Consider the following 26,744-nt stretch of genomic DNA (forward strand, 5'->3'; position numbering starts at 1 on the left):
GCAAATTCAACCCCAAACCTAATGGGTCATTGAAACTGGAATTGAGACTTCTTTTGTTTAACTTTAACAAAACAAACTGTCACTGAATCCCCAGAGCTATACTAAGGATTTAGAAAACCTTAGCTAGTATTCCACTTTTGTTTAAGCTGAAAAAATAAATATTTCCAAGGGACCGATTAAAAAAAATACTACAATATGTATTCTGACTCGCAGAGAGTTCACATAGCTTATATTCACAAAAGAACATGTAAACTTCTTCTGCAAAATAGAAAAACCTGATATATGGTCAGAGGTGTAAAAGACCAAACTATTCTGGCCTAATTTTATATTGTTAAAACACTTTAGAGTACAGTATTTTATTGTTTATTTTTTTAACTCTTCTATATTATGTTATTCTTATACATTATTCTTACGCCTATATTTGTGTGACCATTTTTTGTATAACATTTTTGCTGCTGTAAAGACCAGAATTTCCCCCATTGTGGGACAATACAGGGATTTTCTTTTCTATTCTATTCTATTCTATTCTATTCTATTCTATTCTATTCTATTCTATTAAATTGCCCTCTATACATGATACCAGCAGAAGCAACTGCAATCCAGCTTTTTTGCCAACACTTGCTGCGTCTTTTAAGTTGTTGCGGAGGAGTTTTAGCCTACTGTTCTTTATAGAATTGTTCATATTAAAGCGTATTACTGTTTTATTTTTCCAGCATAGTCAGCTGTCTATACAGCCATTAAAATGAGTGGAATATATTTCCTGGTGTACTGTAGATTGCTACTCTGCTGCAATAAAAGTACATTGTGTAGCTGTTTCTCTAAATTCTGATTTTTAAATTTGTTTGACCATGTTTGATCTTTGGCTATTTCAGAATATTTCAAACAGGTCTCATTTTAAAGGCATGTCTTGATTGTATATCCAGCAGTCTGGCTGTAATCAGAGTTGAAAGTGGTCAAATTCAGTTAATCAAATTCCTGATTTACCAAGGAGGTTGATTGCTTTAAAATAGAGGTGGCTTTGTACAGATATTCTTCCATTCAAAGATAAAAAATTGTCTTTAGAAATATCCCCCAGGTTATCCTTGTGTAATATTCAAATTATTTTAATGATCTGAAACATCAGTGTAAGAAATATGCATAAGTAGAAAACAACTTTAAGGGTGAAAAAAAATATTTTTTTTCACAATATTGTGTGTTTCAGTCTAATATTTGTTTCAGTCTAAGAAGATATCAAACACAAAATAATGTCAGAAATCAATTTTATCAATTTCATCTCCAGCATAAATAATGGTTATTAATCTAAAATAACACTTGATTCATTATAAATACAAGGCCTGTGTGCAAAGAAAATGTCCTTTTTGAATAACAAAACAAGAGAGTGAGCAAAAAGGAACAGATTGAAAGTCAACATTAGAATTCACATAAAGGTAATTTCTGGCTTATCTGGGAACAAGTTCTTTTTAATCTAAGGGCAAGAAAATAACACCTTTAACTAAAAGCAAAAAGTGCAGACAAAGTGCCAATTACAAAGGGGAATGACTTTTGTTTCACGATGGTTGTCCGCAGTAATGAACTTTCTGCACTCACCACTCCCTGCTCTGTTATCGGTGTCCTAAAATTAACGGCGCTTGGAGCACCTGAAACAACTTGCTAAAGCTCTAATTAGGCAGCTCTTTCATCACTTTCATTGTTCAAAGACTTATTTCCCCACAGACCAGTTCCAAGGACAATTTACGTATTCCTAATGCATTTTCTTTTAATAACTGGAAAATTCTCCACCAAACTGCTTCTCACACTTTCAAATGACAAATTTAAAATAATCTGACATTCATTTAAGTTTTTAGTCAAGACTCACAAGTGGGTCACAAAACGGTATAATTATTTTAAATGTTTTTTTTTTTTTTTTTAGATCTTTGGCATCAATCCTAATCCAGACAATAGATCTTAATTTATAAAATGACTTTCATTCTTTATTCAAACCTTTCAATCTTAGAACTAAAAGATTAATGATAGACCGTTATTTCACATAACACCAAATGTATCCTCCTTTCTGAAACCTCTGTGTGGGAAGAGGTTTGAATGAGTCAGTTATAGTGGGAGTGTTCTGCAAAACAGACTGAAAAATCCCTCAGGGATTAGACTCCTATCTTTTAAAATTATAGAAACTGTGGCTACCAGACAAGAGGGATTTTTAACTAACAACAGCCCCTTATCAGACTAAACAGAAAAACAACAACTCTGTGAGTACAAGAGGATTAGGACTGCTAGTGTGCTGTGACTCAACAGGCTGAGGATGCACTCCTTATACAGGATTACCAGCACTGCTTTGCTTGCCCACGCCAATTCCCTTTGATCTCAAAACGTTTGAAAATCCTCCAACAGCCGCTTTCCCAGTACTCCTGTCAGATTGGAGGAAAAGCTTGATAGAGAAATTCTCATGTGTTACTTTGGACATAAAAACCATTAGAAAAGTGGCTGTAAAGCAGGTATGACATGTGGAATAGCTAGACAATGAAAGTGAGTTGGAGAAACACAGTTGCTGAAAGTGAAGAGGACATTGATGTAATCTTCTAACTGGCAGCACCTACCTCTCAGCATGGTACTACATTACAGTACTTTAAAAAAGTCTTTATTTCCATTTTATTGTTCTCACTCCCATAAAGGGTGATAGCCGGTGGGCCAGTACTGACCTTGGCTTTCTCACAGTTTGCCTTTGCCAAACTGCTGACAAGGAAGGACAGTCCATGCACACTTTATTGTGCATCTGTATTCAGCCCTGTCTGAGGCAACACTTTGTAGAATAGCATTTCATAGCGGCTGCAGCTGCAAGGCTTTTTCCTGCTAGAAGGTAAAATTCACTTAAGGTCTCTTTTTGGCCCTTGCAGTGTTTCTTCTAGAGTTGTACATCACTCCAAAGGCATCAACTCTGACAATCTTACTTGCCCCCCTAAGCATCCCAAATCCATTGAGTAAGGAAGGTGAATTCAGGGTGATAGCCAATGTTAGGACCTGTGCATACAAGTAATTTCCCTCTGGGATTATTAAAGTATTTCTGATTCTGATACAAAATGTATGTTTTTTTTTTATATAAAACTGGAAGTTCTAATGTGTTTCTGATGTTCATGTACACCACAAAGGGTACCATTTTCTCTGACTATGTCATGATTTTAAAATGGGCTCTATGGTCAAGGGTTTTTTGTTGTTGTTTTTTTTAAAGATACTGGTCTAGGTTGCTAGGTTACTCTCCAGAATATTTCTGCATGAGAAAACCTAGGCACGTAAGCAGTATGATAACGTCAGGGAAAAAAAACGAATGAGCATAAGCATAGCATAACAGATGATATCCAATTGAAAACCACAGTGGTGGTTTAAGAATTCAAAGTCTCCTGCAGCAAAAATTAAACCTCATTGATTGTCTGCCTAATAATTGAGGTCCTGCCATTCTGAAAGTCTATGTTGTTTTTTTAAAGAGAGAAGTGTTTGTATGATGTTGAGTGTGAAAGAAAGTACCATCCAGCAGTGGCAAGGCAAGAAAATTACACATTTTGCAGCAGTTTTACTAGTTTGTTGTGCACAGAGAACATAAGGGGAAAACAATCTCATTTTTTTATTGAGTGTTGTCATGTGCACAGAGCCGTAGCTTTCTGTTACAGTGTTTTTAAAATTGCTCAAAAAGTCTAACATTCATCTCATTTGACCAGAGCCCGTTTTTTGACATGTGCTGTGTCCCCATAAGAAAGTTAGGTAAACTGAAAAAAAAAAAAGACTACTTATGGGTATCTAAGCAAATTATTTTTTCCAGTCACGTCAACAGGGTCTCCTAAGGGAGCTTTTTCAACAGATATTTCAACAGATATTCCACAATCCCCATGTGAATAATGGCCATTTAACCGACTAATGGCAAACCCAGCTTAAGATGTGTCATCAATTGTCAAATAATTAAGATTTTGATCCATGGCATACTGATTCAGTGGGTGTTTTTCCTAACTTAACCCTGATATATATTACTCTTCAAGTTCCTTCCTGTTGTTTCTGGTGTTTTGTTTGATCTTCGTCACCAATGTTCTGTAACACCCTTAATGGAACAGCTGTGTTTACACATAAGTAGTGTTGCACCAATACCGATATCAGTATTGGGCGGGGCCCCGATACTGCACTAAAATGGTGGTATCGGTATCGGTGAATAAGGGCACCGATACCATTTTGAGAGCCAAAAGTTTATTCAACTATTTTCACCCATTCCAGATAGGCAATTAAAAGTTCTACTGGATTCACTTTCTTTTAGTCCTTTTTCTGCTAAAAAAGGAAGGCAGCAGCTTGACAAAGCCATGATGGCAATTATTTTACATCCAAGTAGGATAGAGTTCTACATATAAAACACACAGATCAATTTCAAACACATGTATCGGTATGGTATCGGTATTGGCCGATACCATACCGATTGCACAGCCAGGTATCGGGTATCGGTATCAGGGCCAAAAAAAGGCATCCGCGCAACACTACACATAAGATTTGAAATAACTCTGTCTTAAGCTGAATTTTGAAGGCTATAGATCGAACTCAACTTCAAGAGTGAGGCTTAAGTTATTCTTCCATGTCTAATTTACTCTATGCTCTACCACAAAGCCGGTTTTGTGTAAATTTTGTCATCTTTTCCCCTCCAAGAGGAGCCCTTCAGGTGTCACAGCAGACATTTCTTTGATCTGCAACTAAAAAAACAGAAAGCTATGTATGTTTTTAACTCCACATCAAATATGTATGCTGCATTGTAGGGGCATACGACAAAATTTTTTGAAGTTTGCAGTCGTAAGGTAACCTGATGTAATTTAAAAGATCAAAGGATAGGAATATTGTCAAGGTTCTACATCTCTATGCCTTATGCAGTCACCTCTAAAACAGCGAAGGTAGCAAGTTCAGCACTTAGAAAGAAAAGACCTGATTTTAAAGTTATTTAGTACAGATGAAGAGCAGATATGTATATGTAAATTATTTGGTTTACAAGAAGTTGGCATGTCCAAAAAGGAGACCGCAAAATGAGAAATACAAGAGTCAAGTGAACTCACATACTCTGTTGCTGGTACATCTGACAGGGAGCCTTAACTGTGAGTGAAGGTTCCAGAAATTGGAAATATGTCACAAATATCTTAGACAGTGTTACAAGAGACCCTTTCCATTGCCACTCAAAAAACCCAGAGCTTCTGAAAGCCCTGATAATGTTTCCATATACATTTAACCAGGTAACTTTTGAGAGGTGGGTTTGTGCAAGGCTGCAGTGCTTTATTCCATCAGCGACGGCAGTAACCAATGAACGTATGCTGTTTTTAATACTTTAAAATTGTCATGAAATACGTTTTAAGATGTGAGAAAAACACCTTAATAACTTCATATTTTTGTCATTTTGTCAAGAAATAGGCTAGTTTTCAATAACAGTTAAAGCAGTTAAAGCAGTTCAGGCTGGTGTTGGCTGCCTACTGCTCTGGGATGTGGAGTGTGATCTTTACCTGGCAGCAGCCATAACACTGACCAGTCAGCGAGTCATTCATAGAGTTAAAATAACTTCTGTCCTGATGCTGGTTGATACAAAAAACAAAACTAAAAAGGTATTAAGCTTAGGATTTATCACAGTATAGCTGATCGGCACTGGGGTACCATTTGTATGCTTTTACTGCCGCCACCTGCAGGACTAAAGGTGTAATGCAGTTGTTCTTCCCCAGCAAATTGTCGGAGGGCTTCCAAAGTAATGGGAAAGCATAATTTGAATCCTGGGACTTCAAATCCAGTGGTCTTTAGTTAAAAAGGGGGCTAAACTCTAAGCAGATTAAAACTGGATTTTTCATGAGTTTGATGGTGATAAGAAAAAGTGAAAAAGCAAGAAAAATGAAGAGTGGACTTGTGTAAATGAGGCTTATTTGTGAAGTCTGAGCTCTATCAGACAGAGGCAAAGCAGCATCTGCAGTTTGAGCTGTCATCATGTGGCAGATAACTATCATAGCCCCCTCAATTTCACTACTTCATTTATGATCTCCACTTCCACTCATCTCTAAGTAAGCTGTGGTTAGTGCTGGCCATCTGACTAATTTACCTCCATTTACTGTGACCTCTGCTCATCCTCCTCATCAGGACTCAACAACAATTATTCACTAGGTTTCCTCTCAGAGCCAAAACATCTGAGACGGTTATGGCAGCTGAGAGGGTGTCCACAGTGAAAGCAGTCTCCTCTACACCTCTTATGATAATTCCTTCCATAATGAGAGAGCAGAAAACACTCTACCTTTTCAGTTTCATGCAGCACTTTGCAATGCAGCTGGGGAGATTAATAAACCAAGATTCGTTAAGTACAAATGGGATATAAAGTGAATGGTACAGAAGCAGTTATTTACATAATGCATAAACAACATTATTTATGTTCACAGTGAAATTTTGACATGTAAATTGAAATGTAAATAAAGGTCTGATAAAATCATTGCGTAAGGCTGCCAAGCGCTAAGACGGTTAATCCTCAGATTATCTAGAAAAGTTTCTTAGATTCAAAAAGAAAAGTATGCCTTCATTTCCTAATTTGTTTAATGACGATTATTTTTTATGCTGATTATGTATGTTTAAACAGTGAAACATACTTTACATGTTTACTGAGGTGATCATCTTTCACAAAAAAATACATAGCTTCAGCTTCAGCCAACAAGTTCTGTAGAATACATAGTGCAGACTTTGTCGTCAGAGTCAATAAGTATTGACTAAATGCTAGAAATTTTGTTAGGTTTTTCCTCAGGAAAAAAAGAATATTTGTAATATATTTATGCCACTAGTGTTACATACATTATAGTATGATTTTTGGAATTTCCTACACTTGTTCCCGTTGTTAACAGGGTGTGTACAAAATTATACATGAGTAAGACAAGGTATATTGATGCGAGGTCCATCCAGCGCATAGTGCCAAATATGTCTTCAAATGTGCCAAAATTCTTTTGGACCATAATAATCAAATTTCCTCATTTTTTAGACTTCCAAGATGGCATTTTATAAATGACACAAAAACAAGTGCCTAATATCCCACAATGTGAGCTGATATTTTTTTAAACAAGTGCCTCTCTCATCTTACACAAGACAACATAAGACCAGGGCCATAAGTCCTGCCCATCATTTTAAAGTTCTTGTTATAAGCCACCATCACATATCAATCATTTTCAGAAGCCTCACTTTGTCAGAATCTAAGGCTGGTGAGAAGACAAGTTTGCATGTTTAAAACGGATAGTGAGAGAAGCTTTTTGTTTTACTCAATAAACCCAGAGGGTTAGACGGATTGGGAAACTCCTGGTTTGTTGTGATGGCAGGCTAACACTTAGCTGAAAACAAGGACAGCCAACAGAACAAGCAGAATTTTATATTTTAGGCTGAAAAAGTTTTATGGTTTCTACTTAAAATTTTTTGATTGAATAAACCCCAACCCCTTTTGATGGATTCCCTTTTCAGGAGAATTTTATATTCTTTTTCTATGGATAATCAGAAAGAAAAGGAGCAGACAAATGCCCGGAACTGAAAACTCTGGACATTTCTCAAGTCAGCTTTGGAAAGTAAGGCAAATGTCATCATCATCATCACAAAACATACTTTTATCTAAGCATTTTAGTAATAGTAGGTGGCATATTTTGACATGTATTCTGATTTTCTTCTTGAGGAAAAAATAAAAAAGTAGATGTTCATGAAGCTGGTAGTGACTGAAAACTATTTTTTTGAAAACAGCCATATACTGTTGGCAGTAGGGACTAAGTGGCAAATGAAAAGGAAAAAATATGAAGTTCAGAAAGAATATTTAAGACTGATGTATGAAAGATCTTACTTAATGGTACATTGCACATATTCAAAAGTACATAGATTAATATATTTTTTTATTACCCATATATGACCTTTCAATTGCCCAACGTGTAAGATGACTTTTCCTCCGTTTACCTCAAAATGAGATGCAAATGGTCTTATACTGTATTTTCATAAATGTCTGAAACACAAATGTCTGCCATACTCAGGTCAACAACAAATTAAATACAGGAAATATGAAAGTTAGCAAATTTGTGTTGATGCGTGGGATTTAAGCTGGACCTCCTCAGCTCAGTGTGTGCTGTCATGGTTGCCTGGTGACAGACATTGTACACCCCTGTTGCTCTCAGTCACCCAAATAATTCCCCGTATTCCACCACATCCTCAGAAGAAAAAGCTTAAAAAATACAGATGTAAGTAAAGGAGAATCCCTGGCTGAACAGCATCAGCGGGGATGATGGGTGAAAATGCTGCATGGTGGGCTAAGCATGGCTCAGGAAAGAAACACGACAGACACAGAAGACGGCAGAATCTCAATCACCAGTCCTACCTTAATCAACCCTTAAAACTGATATTGTGAGGAATATCATGATTGATGTGATTCTATTGAATATTTAGAATTTTGGTTCATTTTTTAATATATTGTACTTCTAAACAGTTTGTTTGCTTTGTCCTTTTTTCTACTGCCATATTCAGGGGTCGACACAGTAAATCATTTCAATTTGCTCACAGACATGGCAAGAAGTTTTTACATTAGATGCACTTCTTGATGCAACCAGGATTTTAATCCGGGGTCCCCTGTATAACCATTTAAAGACTACTCCATCATGGAGTGTTGTAAATGTAGCCTTTATAAATAGTTATTTACAGATTAAACCATCCTAACATACTAACATTTAATGAATAATATAAACAAATATTTACAGATCATTTCATAAAAAAAAATGTTACCAATGCAATCCTTAACATAATGGATAATGCTAAATAGTATTTTTGTTGCTTTAATGTAGCATTTTCTTGAAAGAACTTAGGGCAGACAATATTTAATATTTATTGTATGTTTTAAATTTAAATATTCTAAAAAAAATGACCATCTTAAGAGTGATAATGCTACAGCTAGGTGATAGATCATGGAGTATCTCATTAAAGGGGAACAATAATGTTACATGCCATACGAAAGAGGCCAATCCCAGATCTTCCAAATAGAACATCAAGAAATGTAAGGAAAATTCTTATTCCTACCTAACGTGAATAGGGACACATCATGACACATCATGCCTTCACTTGAATCAGTATTAATATGGAGGATTACTTTCGCATCCATTAACCTTCCAGAGACATCTGAATTTCTCTGCAGCTTTAGTTCTGCTTCAGTGAAAACCAACATTTACATTCAAAGCGCAATCCGAGTCTCATCCCTCTTGGAATGAAATATTTTTTGGCACTTTTTAAAAAACTGAATATTGGACTTTTTCTCATTTTTATAACTATGCAGGTGCAAACTAGCTTAGTCATAATGCTTCCTTGTTCATCCCCTGCACAGTATCAAAGCTCTGGTTATTCAGTGGTATTGTAAATGTACAAAAAGTGCTTTATTTACTTAAAAATCTCAAAAAAACAAAGTAAAACAGAAAAATAACCAATAATATGATAGCAGAACTTGATAATCTTTCAGATAAATGATATGCAAACATGCTGGGCTACAATTATATAGATTCAAATAATGCCACATATAATGTGACTATGCATCGTTAAGTAAGTGATTGTGCTATAACCAAATGCTACATTATAAATTTTTTTCACTGTTTTGTAAATAGGAATGGATATAATTGTGGTTACTATAGCCTAATATAATATTACTTTATATGCAGCAATGTTTAAAAATGTATTTTTCATATTATTTTTCAATAACACCACTGTTTTTTTTAAAATATAGGTACTGTAACACATTACCTTTTAACAGGAGGAAAGCGGCAACATACTTAGGATTAAAGCATTTAGTATTAACTCTCATAAAGAATAATTATAAATTATTTTAAGTAAATAAGAATAAAGGGATTAATCTTTGAGATATCATGTTTGGTCCCTTATGAGAACATGTAACGTTGCTTAAGTTGGGTTTATCTAAATCAAGGGATTCAACAATGGATTAGAATTCTAAGCAACAGATTGTTTTTAGGACTCTGATGTTAAATGTTGTATAATTACCTACTCATCTGTTGAGGAAAATAAAAAACAAGTTTAATGGCATACAGAAGTAGCTACGGCAGACTTTACAGGTCTCACATTTTTGTAGTATGAAATATTTTATATAGCATGGGGACATAAACTTTTCAGAGCTGCTCAGAAAACTTAAGGCCATTTACTAAATGATAAGAGACCTAAGGGTCAGACTCACACACCTCAGCAAAAAAAACTATAAACACACAAATTTAAAGCTTTCGAAGTGAGGCGAAGCACTTCATTTCATGTGCCAAAGTTCTGACTCATTAAAAAAATTTACACAGGTATCTCTGCCAGTGAGCAGCAACCTCTGGCTTCTCCTCTCTTATAAATAATGAAATTTATGTGTAGGCCTGCTCAGAATGAGCTGTCAGCTGTGGCAGAGGTTTGTTCACAGACATTTGGGTATAAAACTCACATTTTAGGGAAATCAGGCCTTTTGGTATAGAAGCCACAGCATCTGGAAGCCATGGCGCATTGGGTGTTTAAGTGTGACACAGAAGTTTGAGAGCTTTAAGGTTTTCTAGATGCAGAACACAAACTCTACTGCTGTGGGGGTGTTGTGTGAGTTGATTCAACTTCAATCAAAGTTGTGTTTATTTGCCCTCATTTCAACTTTAGATGTTCAAACTGAAAATGTAACCCGCTGAGCGCTTCTCAGATCCCCTTTCAAGTCTTGACACATTTCTAATTAGCAAAATAATGAAAAAAAACTTTTCTAAATACAATATGAACTAAACTAGGTTTACACAAGTATTCAAAAATTGCTAACATAATATGTCCCCCTCACATTTTACTCTTAAGGATTGATATTATTATCATATTCAGTCCAGATAAGTTACATCCAACACTGATGTCTCTCTGTGACTATTTTTTTAGGTCTTTATAAAACACGTTGAGTAAACATGGGATTACATAACAAAGGTTGCGATTACCACTTTTGCATCTCTGATTACAGTCCTTCCATTTTTTAGAAAAACAAAAATAAAAAATAAGCATACCTGTGCTACAGCCACTTGAGTCTGCTGCTGTTGTTGCTGGAGCTGCTGCTGTAGCAGCTGTATCTGGTGGTGGACAGATAATGGGGCCCCGGGAGGCAGAGTGCCTGATACTGGCAGTAGCAGCCTGGGACTGGACATCAGAAGAGAAGGCTCTTCCGAAACCTGATTGAAGAAACAAACAAATGCATGTCATTTTCACCGCTGAAAAAAACATCAGTCTGGAATGAAAGAGCCGTCTTGACTAAAGAAAGACAAGTTATTTGTATAAATGCTTTACATGAATAAAACATAAAGGAAAATCCCCCAGAAAAGTCCATTGCAGAGGCAAAATAAAGGAAACAGGGATTTATGTTTTAGCAAAAAACTGTCATAGTTTAAGTGGGCACTGAAAGAAAATGTGAAGGCATACAGAAACAATGTATCTAGATATTCTAGTGGGATGGTTCAGCAGGTTATTTACTTTTAACTTGTATGAATTTACAGTTGAGAAAGCTTACAGATAGAAACAAAAAACAGATTTGATTGACTGATATATACGGGACAAGCATTAGCATCTCTATTTCACCATGGAGAATGAGCAATCATCAAAATATGAACCTGAATTTAGACTGTTGTGTTGCTGATTTGCTCCTTCAGTGTAACTGAGCAGAGCAGAGAAAATGTGGTTCACAGAAATGCTTTGTTCCAGCAGTAATGAGCTTTGGGACTCCAGTGAATGGCATGCAACCTAATTGTTAAAAATCTTTAGCTAAAAGTTCCAGATTTTGCTCTTCCAATCACTTGATCTGTTAGAATACTTCTTAGTTTTACAGATCTATTGCTTTAATCACATTCTGACAAGATTGCATTATTATCTCAGAGGGTGACTGCAGAATACAAGTCTAAATAAAAGGAAGATTAAATCGCTCAGGGAATGAGGTGCAAGCAAATAAAATGGACAGATGTTCTGTAAAAATATTACTATGTTTAACATTTTTTCACTTAAGTTGGCTTTTAGTTTTCCTTGACAGCCATCATGAATTGATAATATATTCAGTTTCTCACAACATATTCACATTCCTCATCAGGTGACTCGATTGATTCTATGTTAGATTTTTTTTTTTTTAACCAGGTTATGGTACCTTTTTATTTGTTTAGATCTATGACATCTTTTTTTTTTTTTTTGGCATACGAAAGTCTGCTATTACATACTAGGATGTATTTGTACATATGTACAAATACATTTCATGATAATACAATAATCAGACAAAATGAATGGAATGAAATCCTATTAAAAAACAATTGTAGATTACAAAAAAATGGTATGCATTAACACTCATGTGGCTAGAAGCTTAGACTCATCTTGAGTGTGTTTGCAGTCATATGAACACATACTTGTAAATCCTGGTAAGAGACCTTCATGGACCCATTTCTGTTTAAGGATGAAGGAAACATTACTGCTTTCACAAGTCACTGCAAAGTCTGCTCATTGCAGAATGGTGCTTTCCCTTTCTTCACATTTTCTCTTTGACACTATATGGCAGTTAATCCTACACACTTTGTGTATACTGCTGACAGAATCTCAAATATGTCGCATCCCTTAGAAGGAAAGAGCAACTGCCTTAAAGTGACTTGAATTGTGACACTGGCTAGAGTCAGTGTAACAACTTAACACCTGATAATATTGAAGCTTTGCCAGCCATGAGGAATATACTGTATAACGAGCCACATTAGCATCTGTTGCTCCTTAAGCACCTTCTGGCAGTAAACCTTCAATCATCTGCAAACAAATGCAAGTATACACACCCCCACACACATCTGTATTTTAAACATAAAGTGAGGAATTTGCATACACTGACTTTCATTTATTTTCTACCCTTTCTAAAGTATAATCAGCCTAACCTTAACCTAAAACTGTGTTCACACCAAAGGTGTTGTGGGCGTCAAATACGTGCAAATGCAGAAATGCGGGTGCTGGGTCAGACGCTGGATCAAACTGTGGTTGACTTAAGTTAAGCTTTGACGCTTTGGCACTTATCTGCTCCGTTCTGTAGCTTCAATTTAGAGAGCAGCTTGGCTTTATTTAATTTGATGAGTTGGAAAGTCCACCTCTAAACATTGTTCATCAGGATTATGATCCTTCTAAAATATGCAATTATTGTTCGGAGTGCCAGAACTCCAGCACACCACCAGGAGGCAGCACTGGAAATCCTTGCTGGGAGCTCTCAGCTGCAGCCAGCCTGTGGCGTATTTACGGCTGCCATTTGTAGCAACTGGAAGTAATATAAAGAATTTTAAGGTTTGTGGTAAAAACTGAAAGTACTAGAATATACAATTAAATACTTTTCGTCAGCAGGTTTTAACTGTTTTATTTAATTTGGATATTCATAAACTGTTTCGCAGTTTATGAATATCCATTCATAAAAAATGTAAGGTACATAAAAAATGTTTCAGTGCAGTAATATTTATCAGAGCCCAATCTCTTCCTTCTACATAACAATCAATTTTTCCGGCTTTTTGTTTAACTCCCTTGATATTTATTTCTTTTTCATATGCAGTCAGCTCTTCAGAAGTGATGACAGTCTCGCCCAAAAAACGTATGGAACAGCTTTTCTGATCGGTTGATGCTTTGGCGTTCAGCGGCAAAAGTTACATTCACTGAACTTCAGTATCGAAAGCTTGGATGCACCGTTCCCGACGCTCAGACACCCTGCTGGACCCAATAGACCTTGCATATCAAGCCCAGAACGTGCCCAGTCTGAATGCACACTGTTGGTCCTAAACCTAACCCAAAAAAATGTAGGACTATTAAAAGGTTGTCATTTTTCTCTGTAGCACTTCGAGATTTCTTTGAAATATAAGGTGCGTTACAAATAAAATCTATTATTATTATTATTATTATTATAATCAAAGTCCTTGCTTTGCTGGTGAAATGCACCAAAAATGTCCTCACTTTGCAGCAAGTATAAGTACAAACCCCCACACAGGCAGCCAGATGGACTCTGCAGGAGATGGGTAAATGAATGATGGCCTGTCAGGAAGGGCTCTTTCAGGTTAGTGGAGGCTAATTATCCCCTCTTGACAAGAGGCTGAAGGACATGATCAGCAGAAGAAAAACAGCAGGACAGTGTCTGTTTTCTGTGAATGGACTCCAGAAAATTGAGTACTGAAGAGGTTTCTATGTCCTCTACTAGTATATACAGTTGTAAACATTTGGGCATGGAATTCCAGGGAGACCCTAAGTTTCGTCTCCAAATAGTGCAAATAGTTTTAGATGCTTCACAACGAAATAAGACTGTCCCATGACCATATATGAACATGTGGCTTAAATGGAAACCTTGAACCTGCTATGTTACAGTACTTAGACCAAATAGGTTTGCGCACTCTCTGCAAAACAACAATTCTGCAAAACTTCAGTCATGGCAAAAGTGTCTGCAATGGAAAGATAATTTATCACTTAGAAATTCTCTTGATACGAGAGAAGCTGTGAGGTTTCTGTGGCTCCTCTATCAATTTACATCTTACTAAAGGGACAAAAAACAACATTGTCATTATTTTATACCATATAATCTGTATTTTACAGGATGCAAGGGAAAGGGGTTTCTTTGGAGTAGGGCGTGTCATAAAAACCACAGAAATTATAACCTTGGAAAGTGAAATCAGATCTTTGCAGTGTGCTTAAGCAAATATTATGAGCCAATCAATTTTTCAATGGGTTGCACTACAAGTATTTTTCATTCATTTTAAATGCTATAAGTTTATTTTTCTTTCCATCATAGTAGCCTGAACACTTCCCCTCCTTTTTTTCTCACAGCAGCCAGAACAGCCCAAATTAAGAGTGTCTGCAGGTGAGCAGACATCTTTCAGCTGGAAGCCTTTCCAGTGGGGAGCAGAGTGCAGAAGATTTTTAATATGCAACAGGCATTAGGGTGGCACTGCACTTATTGAGCCATTTGTTACAGCAATTAAATCAGACACATGGAGCTAATGTGGAGTTATCGTCACACCCAGGACATTAATACCATGTAACCATGATAAACAATGATCAAATCTCCCTAAAGAAGCATTGCTTCTGACTCATTCATGAACACTTTCAGAAATTCAAACCTGGATGCCCACTGCTCTCTTAAATGATGTAGTGCAGTTTGAATTCAATGTGAAGTTGGCCTGGCTAAAGTTTTTATTGCATATGTTGTAAAGTTCCAGCTTATTTAAATTAACAAAAGAGGTATTTGTCTTTAAATGAGTCATGCTTTGCTTTGACAGGGATTTTATCTTGTAGATGCAGCCTTTATGATACAAAGAAAAACATCAATACTTGTGAGTAATCCCACGTTAACACACAGCGCAAATTACAGTCCTCCCCCTTTTTGATAAAACCATGTTGTCAACAGCAATCATATTTGTATTCTGGTAGCAATGAGCTGAACATAATGTTTTGACTTACCTTTTAGACAAAGGTGCCGATTCGTTATTTATCAACTATTAAATTATAAATACATCCTTTATAAGTCTTTTCAAACGTTTTCTTCCTAGATTTTTGCAAACCTATTTCTTACATCTGATCCTAATGTTTCCCAGGAGAAAACAGCCATAAAGCTAGATCATGTTGACAGGTTTCTCAGTCAGTGATGTAAATATTCTAAAATATCAGGGTTTATGTGCAAGAGGAAGCTATAGAGTATTCCTAGGATCAAATAAAACCTTTGTGTTGAAGTTCTTTGGAGTTTTAATCTATTTCTCTGGTTCACTGTGAGACACTTGAGCCACAGCTAGGCTGTAAACTAAAGGAGGTTCCACAGGATTGAAAAGCTGGCTTCAAAGCTGTCAGTGTTGTCAGGCAAACTGAGAAGATTTAGTAAGTGGAAATATGAATGAGATGAGTCAGCACTCAGATTAACAGAGGAAAAAATTATGACATGTCACGTGACACAGGAACAAATGCCATTTCAAGAAGCAAGAGGAAGAGACACAGATATCAACAGTGTCAGAGCAAATGGGATAAGATGAAACACAACAGATAGAGAAAACACATTTAAACTCCTTGACCAATATTCAATAGAGGAAACAGAAATGAATGGAAATCTATCCATCCAAATAAAGACCAGCTTCGTATAACTATACAGGTCGTTTTAAATCACTGAAGGAACTTAAACTAAAATATAGAATCTACACAGAGGAAAAGGGCAGATTTGGACTTAAAATATCAGTGGATTCTTTAAGATAAAAAAAAAAAAAAAAGATTTTAGGAAGCAGACAAAACACTAATTCATACCCAAACTGTTGGCACAAACTTCTTTGTGAGTTTGCCTTCATGAATAAGTGAATCATATACTTATGACCAAAAGGCACAGAATACTGGCAGGAAGATAAACAAATCTTAATGTTTGCTGCCCAGAAAGTGATTATCAAACCTAAAAAAAAGATTTTGGGTGCAGTTTCAGAATTTCTATTTGCATGCTTAAAGTCAATATGCCAAGTTATTACGCCAGCATTATTATTTTTATGCTGTTGCTTTGCACAAGCACACTGGCGCCCCCTGTTTTTAATATTTGAACATCAGGCCCTAAGCCTTAATACAATATATTCTAATAATATATTCGATTGCTTTGGTAAGTTTTACTCTTTCAAATAAAATCTTTAAAAAGTCATTTTTTCCCTAAAAACATCCCTACCAGTGCACCACTACCAAGCCTGAGAGAAACTCATTTTTTTCCCAAAAATTTGTATGTGGCTCTGTTAAAAAAGCGTCTGCCCTGTGTGTCTCTGATGAGTGTTTGTATAGGTCCATATAGGTGTAAGGGTGGGATTATGTAAATGTTACTGGATGAATTGTTCTCTGGGTGCGGCATTGGGTAATACGGTGAGTGCTGTCTCGTTCCTGATGGATGCCAGGCAGGGACTGGGCCTCCTGGCCCTGCATGGTCCCCATTTGAGGGTGATGCACCACCGGGCCTTAGACCCCTGGACTCTCATCCGGGTCCACCTTGGGTGTGACCGTCTGCCAGCAGAGAAAACACGCTCGCTGCCGTGGCCCTGTGGGGGATCGGCATTATGGCCTCTCGAGTCAAAGTGCTCTAGTCTGAAGAAGTTTGGAAAATCCTTTATACACGAGCGTGCTCGTCCACACATACCACGGGAATTCGGTTGCAGATGTTCACTGATACAGACTATTACTAAATACTAAGCTGCATAATATTGCTGAATTACCAAACGTTTTGACTTCAAGACACATGATATCCAAGGGATACTTGCTTCTCCTGATGCTTTTTCTTTTTAAGTTTAATTTGGTAATCTTTAGTGTTCTTTTTGTTCCTATGGTCTGTGTTCTGTTCCTCTAATCTCATACAAGTGTGGAAGCAGACTTCTAGGAGTTACTGTATATGTTTTGTGTCTGTTTTTACTGTTTTGTTTTATTTTCTCTCTCATGTGCTCCTTCCCGTCTCTATCTCTTTCGAGAGAGAAAGAGATAGAGAAGTTGAACAATCCTTAATGCTGTTCATGAAGTAGAAGCTTATCTGGGCAGAGAAGCTAACAAAATGTGAAACTTAGCCCTGAAACTGAATAAAAGTCAGCAAAGCACTAAAATTATTCATAATACACCGTTCAGACTCCTATTACCATAAAATTCCCACACAAATATTTCCAAATTCATTCCTTGTAAGCCACTGCAATCTTTGTTATCGGATTGTTTATATAGAAAGTGATTCATTAGAAAGAAAGGTAACCAAATATATTTGACAAGGGCCAAAGGAAGTTATTTCTCCACCCACAGCCATGATTACACTAGCTGCTGTCAAACAGCCTGCTTCCTCCCACACACTCAGAAACTCAGACTAGAAGAAAGACTTGTCAGGTTCTGGCTTTCCTCAGTGTAGACAGCCTCGGATACAGATTTACAACTTTATCAAGGGCTCTTGAAAAAAATGCGTGCAGGATCATTCTTCAGAGCCTTTGCCAGTAGCTTGATAATATACCACTAACCTTTAAAGTAAATGAATTGGAACAGCAGAACAGAGGAACTTCTTTTTAAGTGAAGGGTATATCTGTCACCCTTACTTACTTTCTGGTTTCCCTGACTGAATGAGGGTCCCAAATTTCTTTTAGCCTTTTATCCTTTTCAAGACAAGAAAACATTTTATTTTAGATTTGCTGTAAGTTTTACAATGCATTTGTTTAACTCATAACCATTTTATACAGTTTAATACCGTTAGATAATAATAAAAAAAAAAAAATAAGTTTGAAATAAAGACATACCATACCAAGAAATATTTGATGAGTGAAATAAAAATAAAAACATTAATAAACGTGTTCCTAAGAGTCTTATTACCTTTGAATATTACCTGTTGTTTTTCATTTTCACATTTTTCTCCTCTTGTTGTGAATCCAGCTTTTACATTTATAAATGAAAGCAGACATTCTTAAAGGCACACAGCAGACCTATAGAGTTGACTCACATGAATTATTCTAAATGATTCCTCAGGCCAATGCTTCACACTATCAATTCTAAGAAGGCTCCCCTCCTAAAATACCGACTCTGTGTGTCAGAAGACACACTGTCGTTGGCCAGGTCATGTGACCTGGAAGAACGTATTGCTTTACGGCCACAGGCTCTTATATAGTCATGGAGCTAAGGCTTTTGCTCTACTATTTTTCCACCTGCTCGATTACTGGTCATGGCTGATGCAACGAAAAAGTTTAAACCTTTTGAGGAGGTTTAAAAGAGAAAACGTGAAAGGGATCGTGCACTAGGAAAAATGAGTCGATTTTGGAAAGGAGTTTATTCGTTGGCACATGCTGAAATAAGAAGCCGGATGTAAAAAAAAAAATTCTTTTGTCAACCTTATTATTAGACAGGTAAGTTAACACTTTGCTCCTAGTATACAGTCATATTTCTTTGTTATTATTTACGATGTTTAGTAGAAGCAAAATATGGGCAGTTACAGGTCCAGCGCCCCTAGTGGCTAAAAGTTACACAGTGCCTTTAATCAAGCCAGACTTGTGCTGTTTTTTCGGGAGTCAGAAAAGGGCGACATTTTTTATAGAAGATGCAAGGCTTGGTTTAAAAAAAAGGTTTTTCCCCTCAAAGTCAAACCAATTACAAACTCTTCAAAAACTAAAGTATCTGAAAACAAAACTGGGTTTCACCCAAAAGCTTAATACAAAAAAAATCTTTACTCAAATGTGGATTTAGGGTGCTGTTATGTAGGTTTTTTTTTTTAAACATGTGGATTTATTTAGTTTCTGTTGCTTTGCTTACAGTACCATTTTAATTACTTTCTGCTGTGCCTTAGAGTTGCAAAAATAAAGTGTAGGGTTCTTTCTACCACTGTGATTTGTGATGACTAACCTCTTTAAGCATAATGGTCAGGTCTGATGAAAAGCCTGACCCTCATTGCCTTGAATAAATTCCACATACTGAGAAGGTTATTGCTATAACCAAACTAAATATACTTCAATGTTTGCAGGAACTCATTTTAGTGACGTGAACAAAGTCAGTGAAAATGTTATTTTATAAGGAGATTTAATTCTTCATTACCAAATGAAAACAGATATTCTATTGGATGAACACATTTTATATGTAATCAGAATAAAGTTGCTTTACTATTCAATTCAAATTCATATAATACTGATTCTCATTATAGGTGTGCTGGTCAATCAAACAAATGTTTTTCTTATCAGGCAAGAGAGACTTACTCTGATGTGGACAAAAAAAAAAAAAAAAAAAGAAAGAAAAAAAAAAGGCAGATAGCAGGGCAGGGATTTTCTGAGAAGCCTTCTCATTTCCTTTCCAATTTCAATCTCTAGAGAAGCAACAGGTGGTCGTTTTCTGAAAATCCACACAGTATCATGCCTTAAAGCTGCACAGGTAATATCAGCTTTTCTTCAGCCCCTTAAGGATTTTTCTATTTACAAAACAGCCTTCTTGTTACCTTTAAAATCTTGTACTTATTTACAGGTGATTTTTATTAAGTTATTTCGCGGTCGTTCAGGATAACAAAGGATGCATTTTATCACATTTTCATTCAATATCTCTCTAGATTCTTGACACTGGAAACCCAAATAAAAAATGCAACTTAAGCATCATAGCACCTGAAAAAAAAAGCTGAAGATAATCTCAAATGTCAGTAAGCAAATTTAAGTGAATCAGAAAACAGCATCTAGGACACAGTTAGAAGAGTCAGTAATATAAATCTAAAGGTGAGAAACCATAAATAAAAACTTACCGTAATATGTAAAATATAGAACAGACTTATTTCTGTTTAAGCTAAAGCTTTATTTTATTATTATTAAGTTACAACATAACAAAAACAAAAAGGGTAGGTTCAGTACAATAACAGTATTTTCACCAAAATGAGTCCTTGGCAGTGGGCAGACTATAGCTCTATAAGAACTTTACATGTCTACAGACAGAACTAAAACCCCTAAACACAGACATGCGCTCCCACTCAGCAAGAGATTAAGTCTAGTAATTCAAAGGGTTTCAAGACAAAGTTAGTAGCATGCTGATTCCCTTTAATAAAGAGTCAATGAACAGTTTCATAAAACCCTTATGGGTTTGAAGTCTGAAGAGCCAAGGGACTGCTTTTTTATTACCTGCTTGGGTATTGAAAAGATAAGTCTCTGTCTAAGTCTGAAAAGGAAAAAAAAAGCATCTATTGTGGAGAGTCTCTGCTTCTTTTTTTAATTTAGGAGTAAGAAGAACTAAATAGGTTTCTGCTCTACAGTACAAATATAGAGGGCATGATGGAAACCTTATCACAAAATACTTTTGCCTTTTTCCATTCATATGTGAAATCACCATCCATTGCAGGGTTCCTTCTGTCGTTACATTAAAGGTGTGTCCCTGACCCTTCAACAACTCCCTCTAACCCTGTATAATTTTTCACATTTTTTGGGCTATTCTCCCGTTGTGCACAAATGTGTTGAATAGGGTTAGGTTTATGCATCATATTGCGGCCTGTGTGATGTAGTATACAGGAGGTATCGAGGGGCAATCGTCCTCTCATGACCACCTCCTGATCAGGAATCATAAGGTCTGGAGAAAAATCAAACATGTTTGAAATTCAGTCTGCCTTTATGAGGTGTACGTGGGCAAATCCTGCTAATGAGCTACAAGCTGTTTTTCCAGAACCTTGTGCAGTGCAAATGTGCAAACAAGAGAGTTCTTCCAGATTGACAGTGGCACCTAAAAACCCAAAAGAATACACATATGCCTTTGTTTCTGTTTTCCATCCATCCATCTTCCTCCGCTTATCCGGGGTCGGGTCGCAGGGGCAGCAGCCTAAGAAGGGAGGCCCAGACTTCCCTCTCCCCTGCCACTTCTTCTAGCCCCTCAGGAGGAACCCCAAGGTGTTCCCAGGCCAGCCGAGAAACATAGTCTCTCCAGCGTGTCCTGGGTCTTCACCCCGGTGGGACGTACCCGGAACACCTCACCAGGGAGGCGTCCAGGAGGCATCCTAACCAGATGCCCGAGCCACCTCAACTGGCTCCTCTCAAAGTGGAGGAGCAGCGGCTCTACTCCGAGTCCCTCCCGGATGACCGAGCTTCTCACCCTATCTCTAAGGGAGAGCCCAGCCACCCTACGGAGGAAACCCATTTCGGCAGCTTGTATCTGCGATCTTGTTCTTTCGGTCATGACCCAGAGTTCATGACCATAGATGAGGGTAGGAACGTAGATCGACCGGTAAATCGAGAGCTTCGCTTTTTGACTCAGCTCTCTATTCACCATGACAGACCGGTACAGCGCCCGCTTCACGGCAGACGCTACACCAATCCGCCTGTCGATCTCCCGCTCCCCTCTTCCCTCATTCGTGAACAAGATCCAGAGATACTTAAACTCCTCCACTTGGGGTTTCTGTTTTATTTATTTAAAAGCTAAAGCAGCAATATGAATTTTCTTAAAGCCAAGCAGGTTCTGACTATTTCAAAAATGCATTTTTCCCCAATCTTATTTCATGTCCTCATTAAGCCCAGCCAACTCTCAGCTGAGAGGCTAACATCTACATCTCCTTAACCAACTCTTTCAGTCATTGACGGGGAGATCGAGGCATTTTTAAACCCACTCTCAGACATTATCTTTACAGAGCAAACTTGGTGTGCCCCGGACCATCTGCTTGGCCTCCGTTCGTTTAAAGAGATGACTAGGTCAGCCAACTTGGAGAAAAGATTCTGTATAATTTATCAGCAATATACAATTAATCATATTAAGACTAAGATATTTGCTATTAATTAAAATCTTGACATTAATTTGTTCTATCATGTAACACCTCTGACTTCTCAACAAGTACAACAACAAATCAAGACAAACACAGAGGTTTATGAGCCTTTGGAGGGGTAATCTTGTTCATTAATCTTGTCAATGTCAGGTCTAAATCCATCAAGGAACACTAATGATGGGATGTGAGGAAAAGACTGGGAAATAGAGCTGTGAGTAGGGGGGCTGTCTTCCTGTAGCGCTGCACTCATAGATCACAGAGCTTGTACTTGCCTGAAAGTGGGCCAGAGGCAAAAACCTTTCTATAGTTTGTGTTATAGAGCTTTACCTTAAATGCAAGCACACCTACCTTCAGCTTTCTCAGTTACATCAAAGGAAAACATTGGCTTTCGATCGAAAACCATTGCTATTCCATAAACGTTCCCTAAGCCTTGAGCAACAACTTGGTCCTTAAGGCTGATTTATACTTTGAAACTAGGTCATCTGCGTAGGGGTCGCGGTGAACGCGGAGACGTCCCCGCCCCCTCGCAGACACTCTGCTGCACCTCTCCAAAATTTTAGGTGACCGCAGACATCGTAGCAGACAGGAGGACTTTGATTGATCAATCTATATCCACTCTACACTATGCATATCTCCTGTTTGGTGCCTTACCGGCTTGTTTTGTTTGTATAACCAGCCTTTTAATCTCTATGACACCAAGGCAGAGGTGAAATAATCCCACATCAGCATAGACACTCCTATCATTAACCAATTTTGTATCAACTCTGTTATTTCAGCTACACACATAACAAGGTTTGGTTCTATTTCCATAGTTCAATTAGACAGTGCTTTTTTAAAATAAAAATTAACCTACAAATCAGTTACTGGAGATACTTTTTTTTTAATTAAGGGGGTCATAAAATTATTATATAGGGTATTTGGTGCTGGTCCTTTAGGTCTCTGAATAGGATGTGTAACATTGGTTGGGCTGAAAATGGCATATTTGCTGTTCTATGAGCCCTAATGCAAACCTAGTTATAAGCCTCAGAATGAAACGACAGGTTTTCTTTCTTTTATGGCATGCTCATGAATATTTAGATGAGCTGTGCGCTGATTGTTTGGTTTACAACGAGTGATGCTGCTGAGCAAAGGAGCATCATAGCAACAAGCAGTCACTCACTGAAGCCTTAAATTCTTGATATGGTAGGGTGACCAGACGTCCTCTTTTTCCCGGACATGACCTACTTTTGATACCTAAAAAAAAAGTCTGGGGGGAAATTTCAAAATCATCTGGGATTTTTGTGAGCATCAAAACTTTGCAGCAATTTTCTGATAGACAAAAATAATCCATGCCTGTTGAGTCTTCGGATCCTTGGGACGACTGTAAAAATATTCCCCTTTCTCCATGCAGCCTTGAACACTGCATTTCCGATAGTGAACCAGTGGGCTGGTCTGTATGTCAATTTCGGGGCGTGACAAAAGTACAGGCCAGAACCCAATAAGGCAACATCCCTGAATTGACGTCAACATGAGGCTTCTTTTGAATTCGCCCGTTTTATGGTGGTAGTTTAGAATTGTGGGATTTGTAGAGAAAGGTGACGATGGGGCTTTGACTTCTCTGTACGTTCATTTAACCCATTGAACTATCGTTATTCATCTATGACAATGTGAACTCGATTTTGCATTCTATGACCCCTTTATGCCTAATTCCAACTAATCAAGATACTTCTGCAATCATTGTCAAATTTTATATCACGTAAAGTAATACAATAATAATATACAGTAAAGTCACAAGTTGTGCTCTTAGGACTTTTTACCTCTAATGTTTAATTTATACATTCAAAGCTTGGTACAAAGGCCATCAGATATTCTGTCCCTGGTATCCTGGAACTTAATCATCTAATCACTGTTAAAGCAGTTATAAAGAACTTGATGTTTTGGTCAATTTTTGCTCCACACAATGGACAAATGCTGTATTGTTTAGCCTGAAGGGAGACAGCATTTCCCATGAGGAACAGCACACAGTGTGGTAAAATCATGATCTCCCGGTCGCCTCCAGTTGGATTGAACTTTCTTTCTATTTCAACAAAATTAATATACAGTAAATAATATAATCTCACTGGAGAGTGAGCTGAATGAGAAATTATCACATCAAATGTTCACATGTAGGTAAAAGTGATAAAATGTGATGGTATTTTGCAGCATTCTAAAGATACTGAGTTTTGCAACACGTGAGTGACATTGATATTAGTAAGTATCTATTGTGAATCTGTAGTGGAGAATGCCTATTATTAAATGGCTTGTAAAAAATTTCCAAAACCTATTCTTATAAAAACTGTGTTTGGGGCAGAATAGCTCAACCAGGTCATCCTTCTGATGATCTAGAATGTGTCAGCTTTCAAATGGTGTATCACACATGGAATTTGGGCTTACAGTTCCTCAATTATTTGCTTTTCCATTTGAATGAGCAAAATAGGCAAGGATTACCCAAAATTGGCTGGGTTTTAAGAGGTTAAACTAAAGTGGAATTGGGAAGTTCCTTACCACTGTGTTTAGCTGTAATGTCGAGAGATTGATAGAGCTTCATGAAATTTTATTTTTGTTAGCATGTCAGGGATAAATAAAATCATAGCTTCTGTTTTAACATCAGGCCGGCATATTGTGTCATGAGCTGGTTCTCTTTGCCTGCAGAGTGTTCACTTCTCATTAAGCCATTCAATAAGTATGTCTTGCATACCAGAAAAAGTGAAATGTGTAATGCATCGCTAAGCTTTGACTTTTTACATTCCAGTTTGTTTTGCAGTAATACTGTTCCTGAGCCTAAAGGTGAGCCCACTGAAAAAAAAATAAAACACCTTGACTCAATCTATGGACGCAAAGTGAAAGTTAGGATTGATGTGCGCTCTCTAAGTCTCCTGGGACTGTCTGAACGTGGGCCACTGAGGGATTTGTCAGTCTAATGGAAGCTGACAGGAAGAGAATGAACTTTAACACTCACAGACTGCTTTCCCTTTCATGAGCTTCCAGAGAGCCCCTGCAGTGAATCGAATCCCTCTCCTCACCACTGAAAATGCATATAAATGGCTGCTAATGCAAAGACACAGCAGCCCTGCAAGCACACGCACATCTTATTCACAGATACATTCCTTCACTTGCCATGGCTTACCTTTTACCATTTAATCTATCAAGGTGAGAACGTTTTGAAAGAAAAAGCTGAAAACCAACATATGGTGAATATACTCAGGTGAGATAAAATGTCACATACAGACTCATGATTCAATCAGTGACCTGATAGCTGAGGTCAGTGTCGAAGGCTTGTTTCAGAGATTTCACGGCACGTTGCTTTTAATCTAGAGAGTAATGTAAAGCTCCCATAAAGGTAGAATTATTGATATTGAAAGACTGTTAAACAACTTAAGAGCTTGGTTTTGCGGCAGAGCTGGGACTCAAGACAGGTACTGAAGCTGTGGGCAACCTCAAGCCTTAATAAAAGTGCATACAAGTATAAAACTGACTTGAAAACACATAAAAGTAAGTAAAGTAAAATTCTAGAAAAGAAATAACAGTTTAATCATCTGAATGGTGTTTAATTCGTAACCTGATTAATGTGTTCTTTGCCTAGGCTGTCTATTTAAGTGGACAATAATGCATTTGTTGTGTTTTTGCCACAGTTTTTGGATCATGATTCATTGGTGTTCTGTGAGATATTAAGCTTGGGACTTTGTATTCTAATTACTGCTCAGAAATAGTTAAAAATGAAAAATGCTGATCTAAATTCCCTCAATAGATAACATTAGAATGTACATAATTAAATAACTGATTTAAAAGTGTATATTATATTTTACATATACATAAAGATAGTCCAGTCCAAACCCAAGGCTATCTTTTCCTGGCAGAGTAACATTGATTCCTTTAAAAGTTTCCTTGTTTGTTGTAGTTTTCTGGCCTATTTTTAGGGTAAACATGCTTTTTGTAAACCATAGACTCTTGGCTTGACTTTACAGTCTGGGTGGAGTTTACAGACAGAGTTGGCAGACTCAGTCCAGTGTTTCACACTTGACTATGTTCTGTTTGGTTTGCCATTCATTAGAACAAACTTGACCTGAATTTCTCACGTAGTTCCACACAGTTCATTAGCGTAGATGGCGGAGGGATCAGCTTGTTTAGCTCACCTCTTTCTGCCCTTTCTCAGGGTGGAGGAGGGTCTCATTACATGTTGGTAAAAAGAGAAAAAGGCAGTTTTGTCCTTTTACAACCTGTCAGAGGGGCATTGTTCTCCTTGGGAACCTTTATGCATTAAGCAAGGTAGTTTATCCTTTTCCTTTACCAATATTTCTGCAAGATGTGTGTGTCAAGGGAAGTCATTTTTATGTCATCAACAGACCTACTTTAGGGCATTCAAGGCATGCCATTACTGTTCTACATGCATAACAATTTTGTTATGCATCTTGGTATTTTCATCAATACATTTTATTGCCTTAGAAAAACAACTAATGCTTCACAAAAGTGCGGCCTTACAAAGCAAGACTTA

At 37.2% G+C, this 26,744-nt stretch overlaps 1 protein-coding gene across 2 annotated transcripts in view; it reads right to left on the minus strand.

Moving 5' to 3' along the window:
• Window positions 1-26,744, minus strand: part of LOC107083026 (carboxyl-terminal PDZ ligand of neuronal nitric oxide synthase protein-like) — a 184,185-nt gene that overhangs the window by 40,525 nt on the left and 116,916 nt on the right. For both annotated transcript variants that reach the window (XM_015371959.1, XM_015371960.1), the window contains exon 8: window positions 11,037-11,198. In XM_015371959.1, the coding sequence (XP_015227445.1) occupies window positions 11,037-11,198 (162 nt within the window). The remainder of the gene's footprint in view (window positions 1-11,036; window positions 11,199-26,744) is intronic.

Source organism: Cyprinodon variegatus, unplaced genomic scaffold, assembly GCF_000732505.1.
Source record: "Cyprinodon variegatus isolate N-32 unplaced genomic scaffold, C_variegatus-1.0 Scaffold67, whole genome shotgun sequence".
NCBI lineage: Eukaryota > Metazoa > Chordata > Actinopteri > Cyprinodontiformes > Cyprinodontidae > Cyprinodon > Cyprinodon variegatus.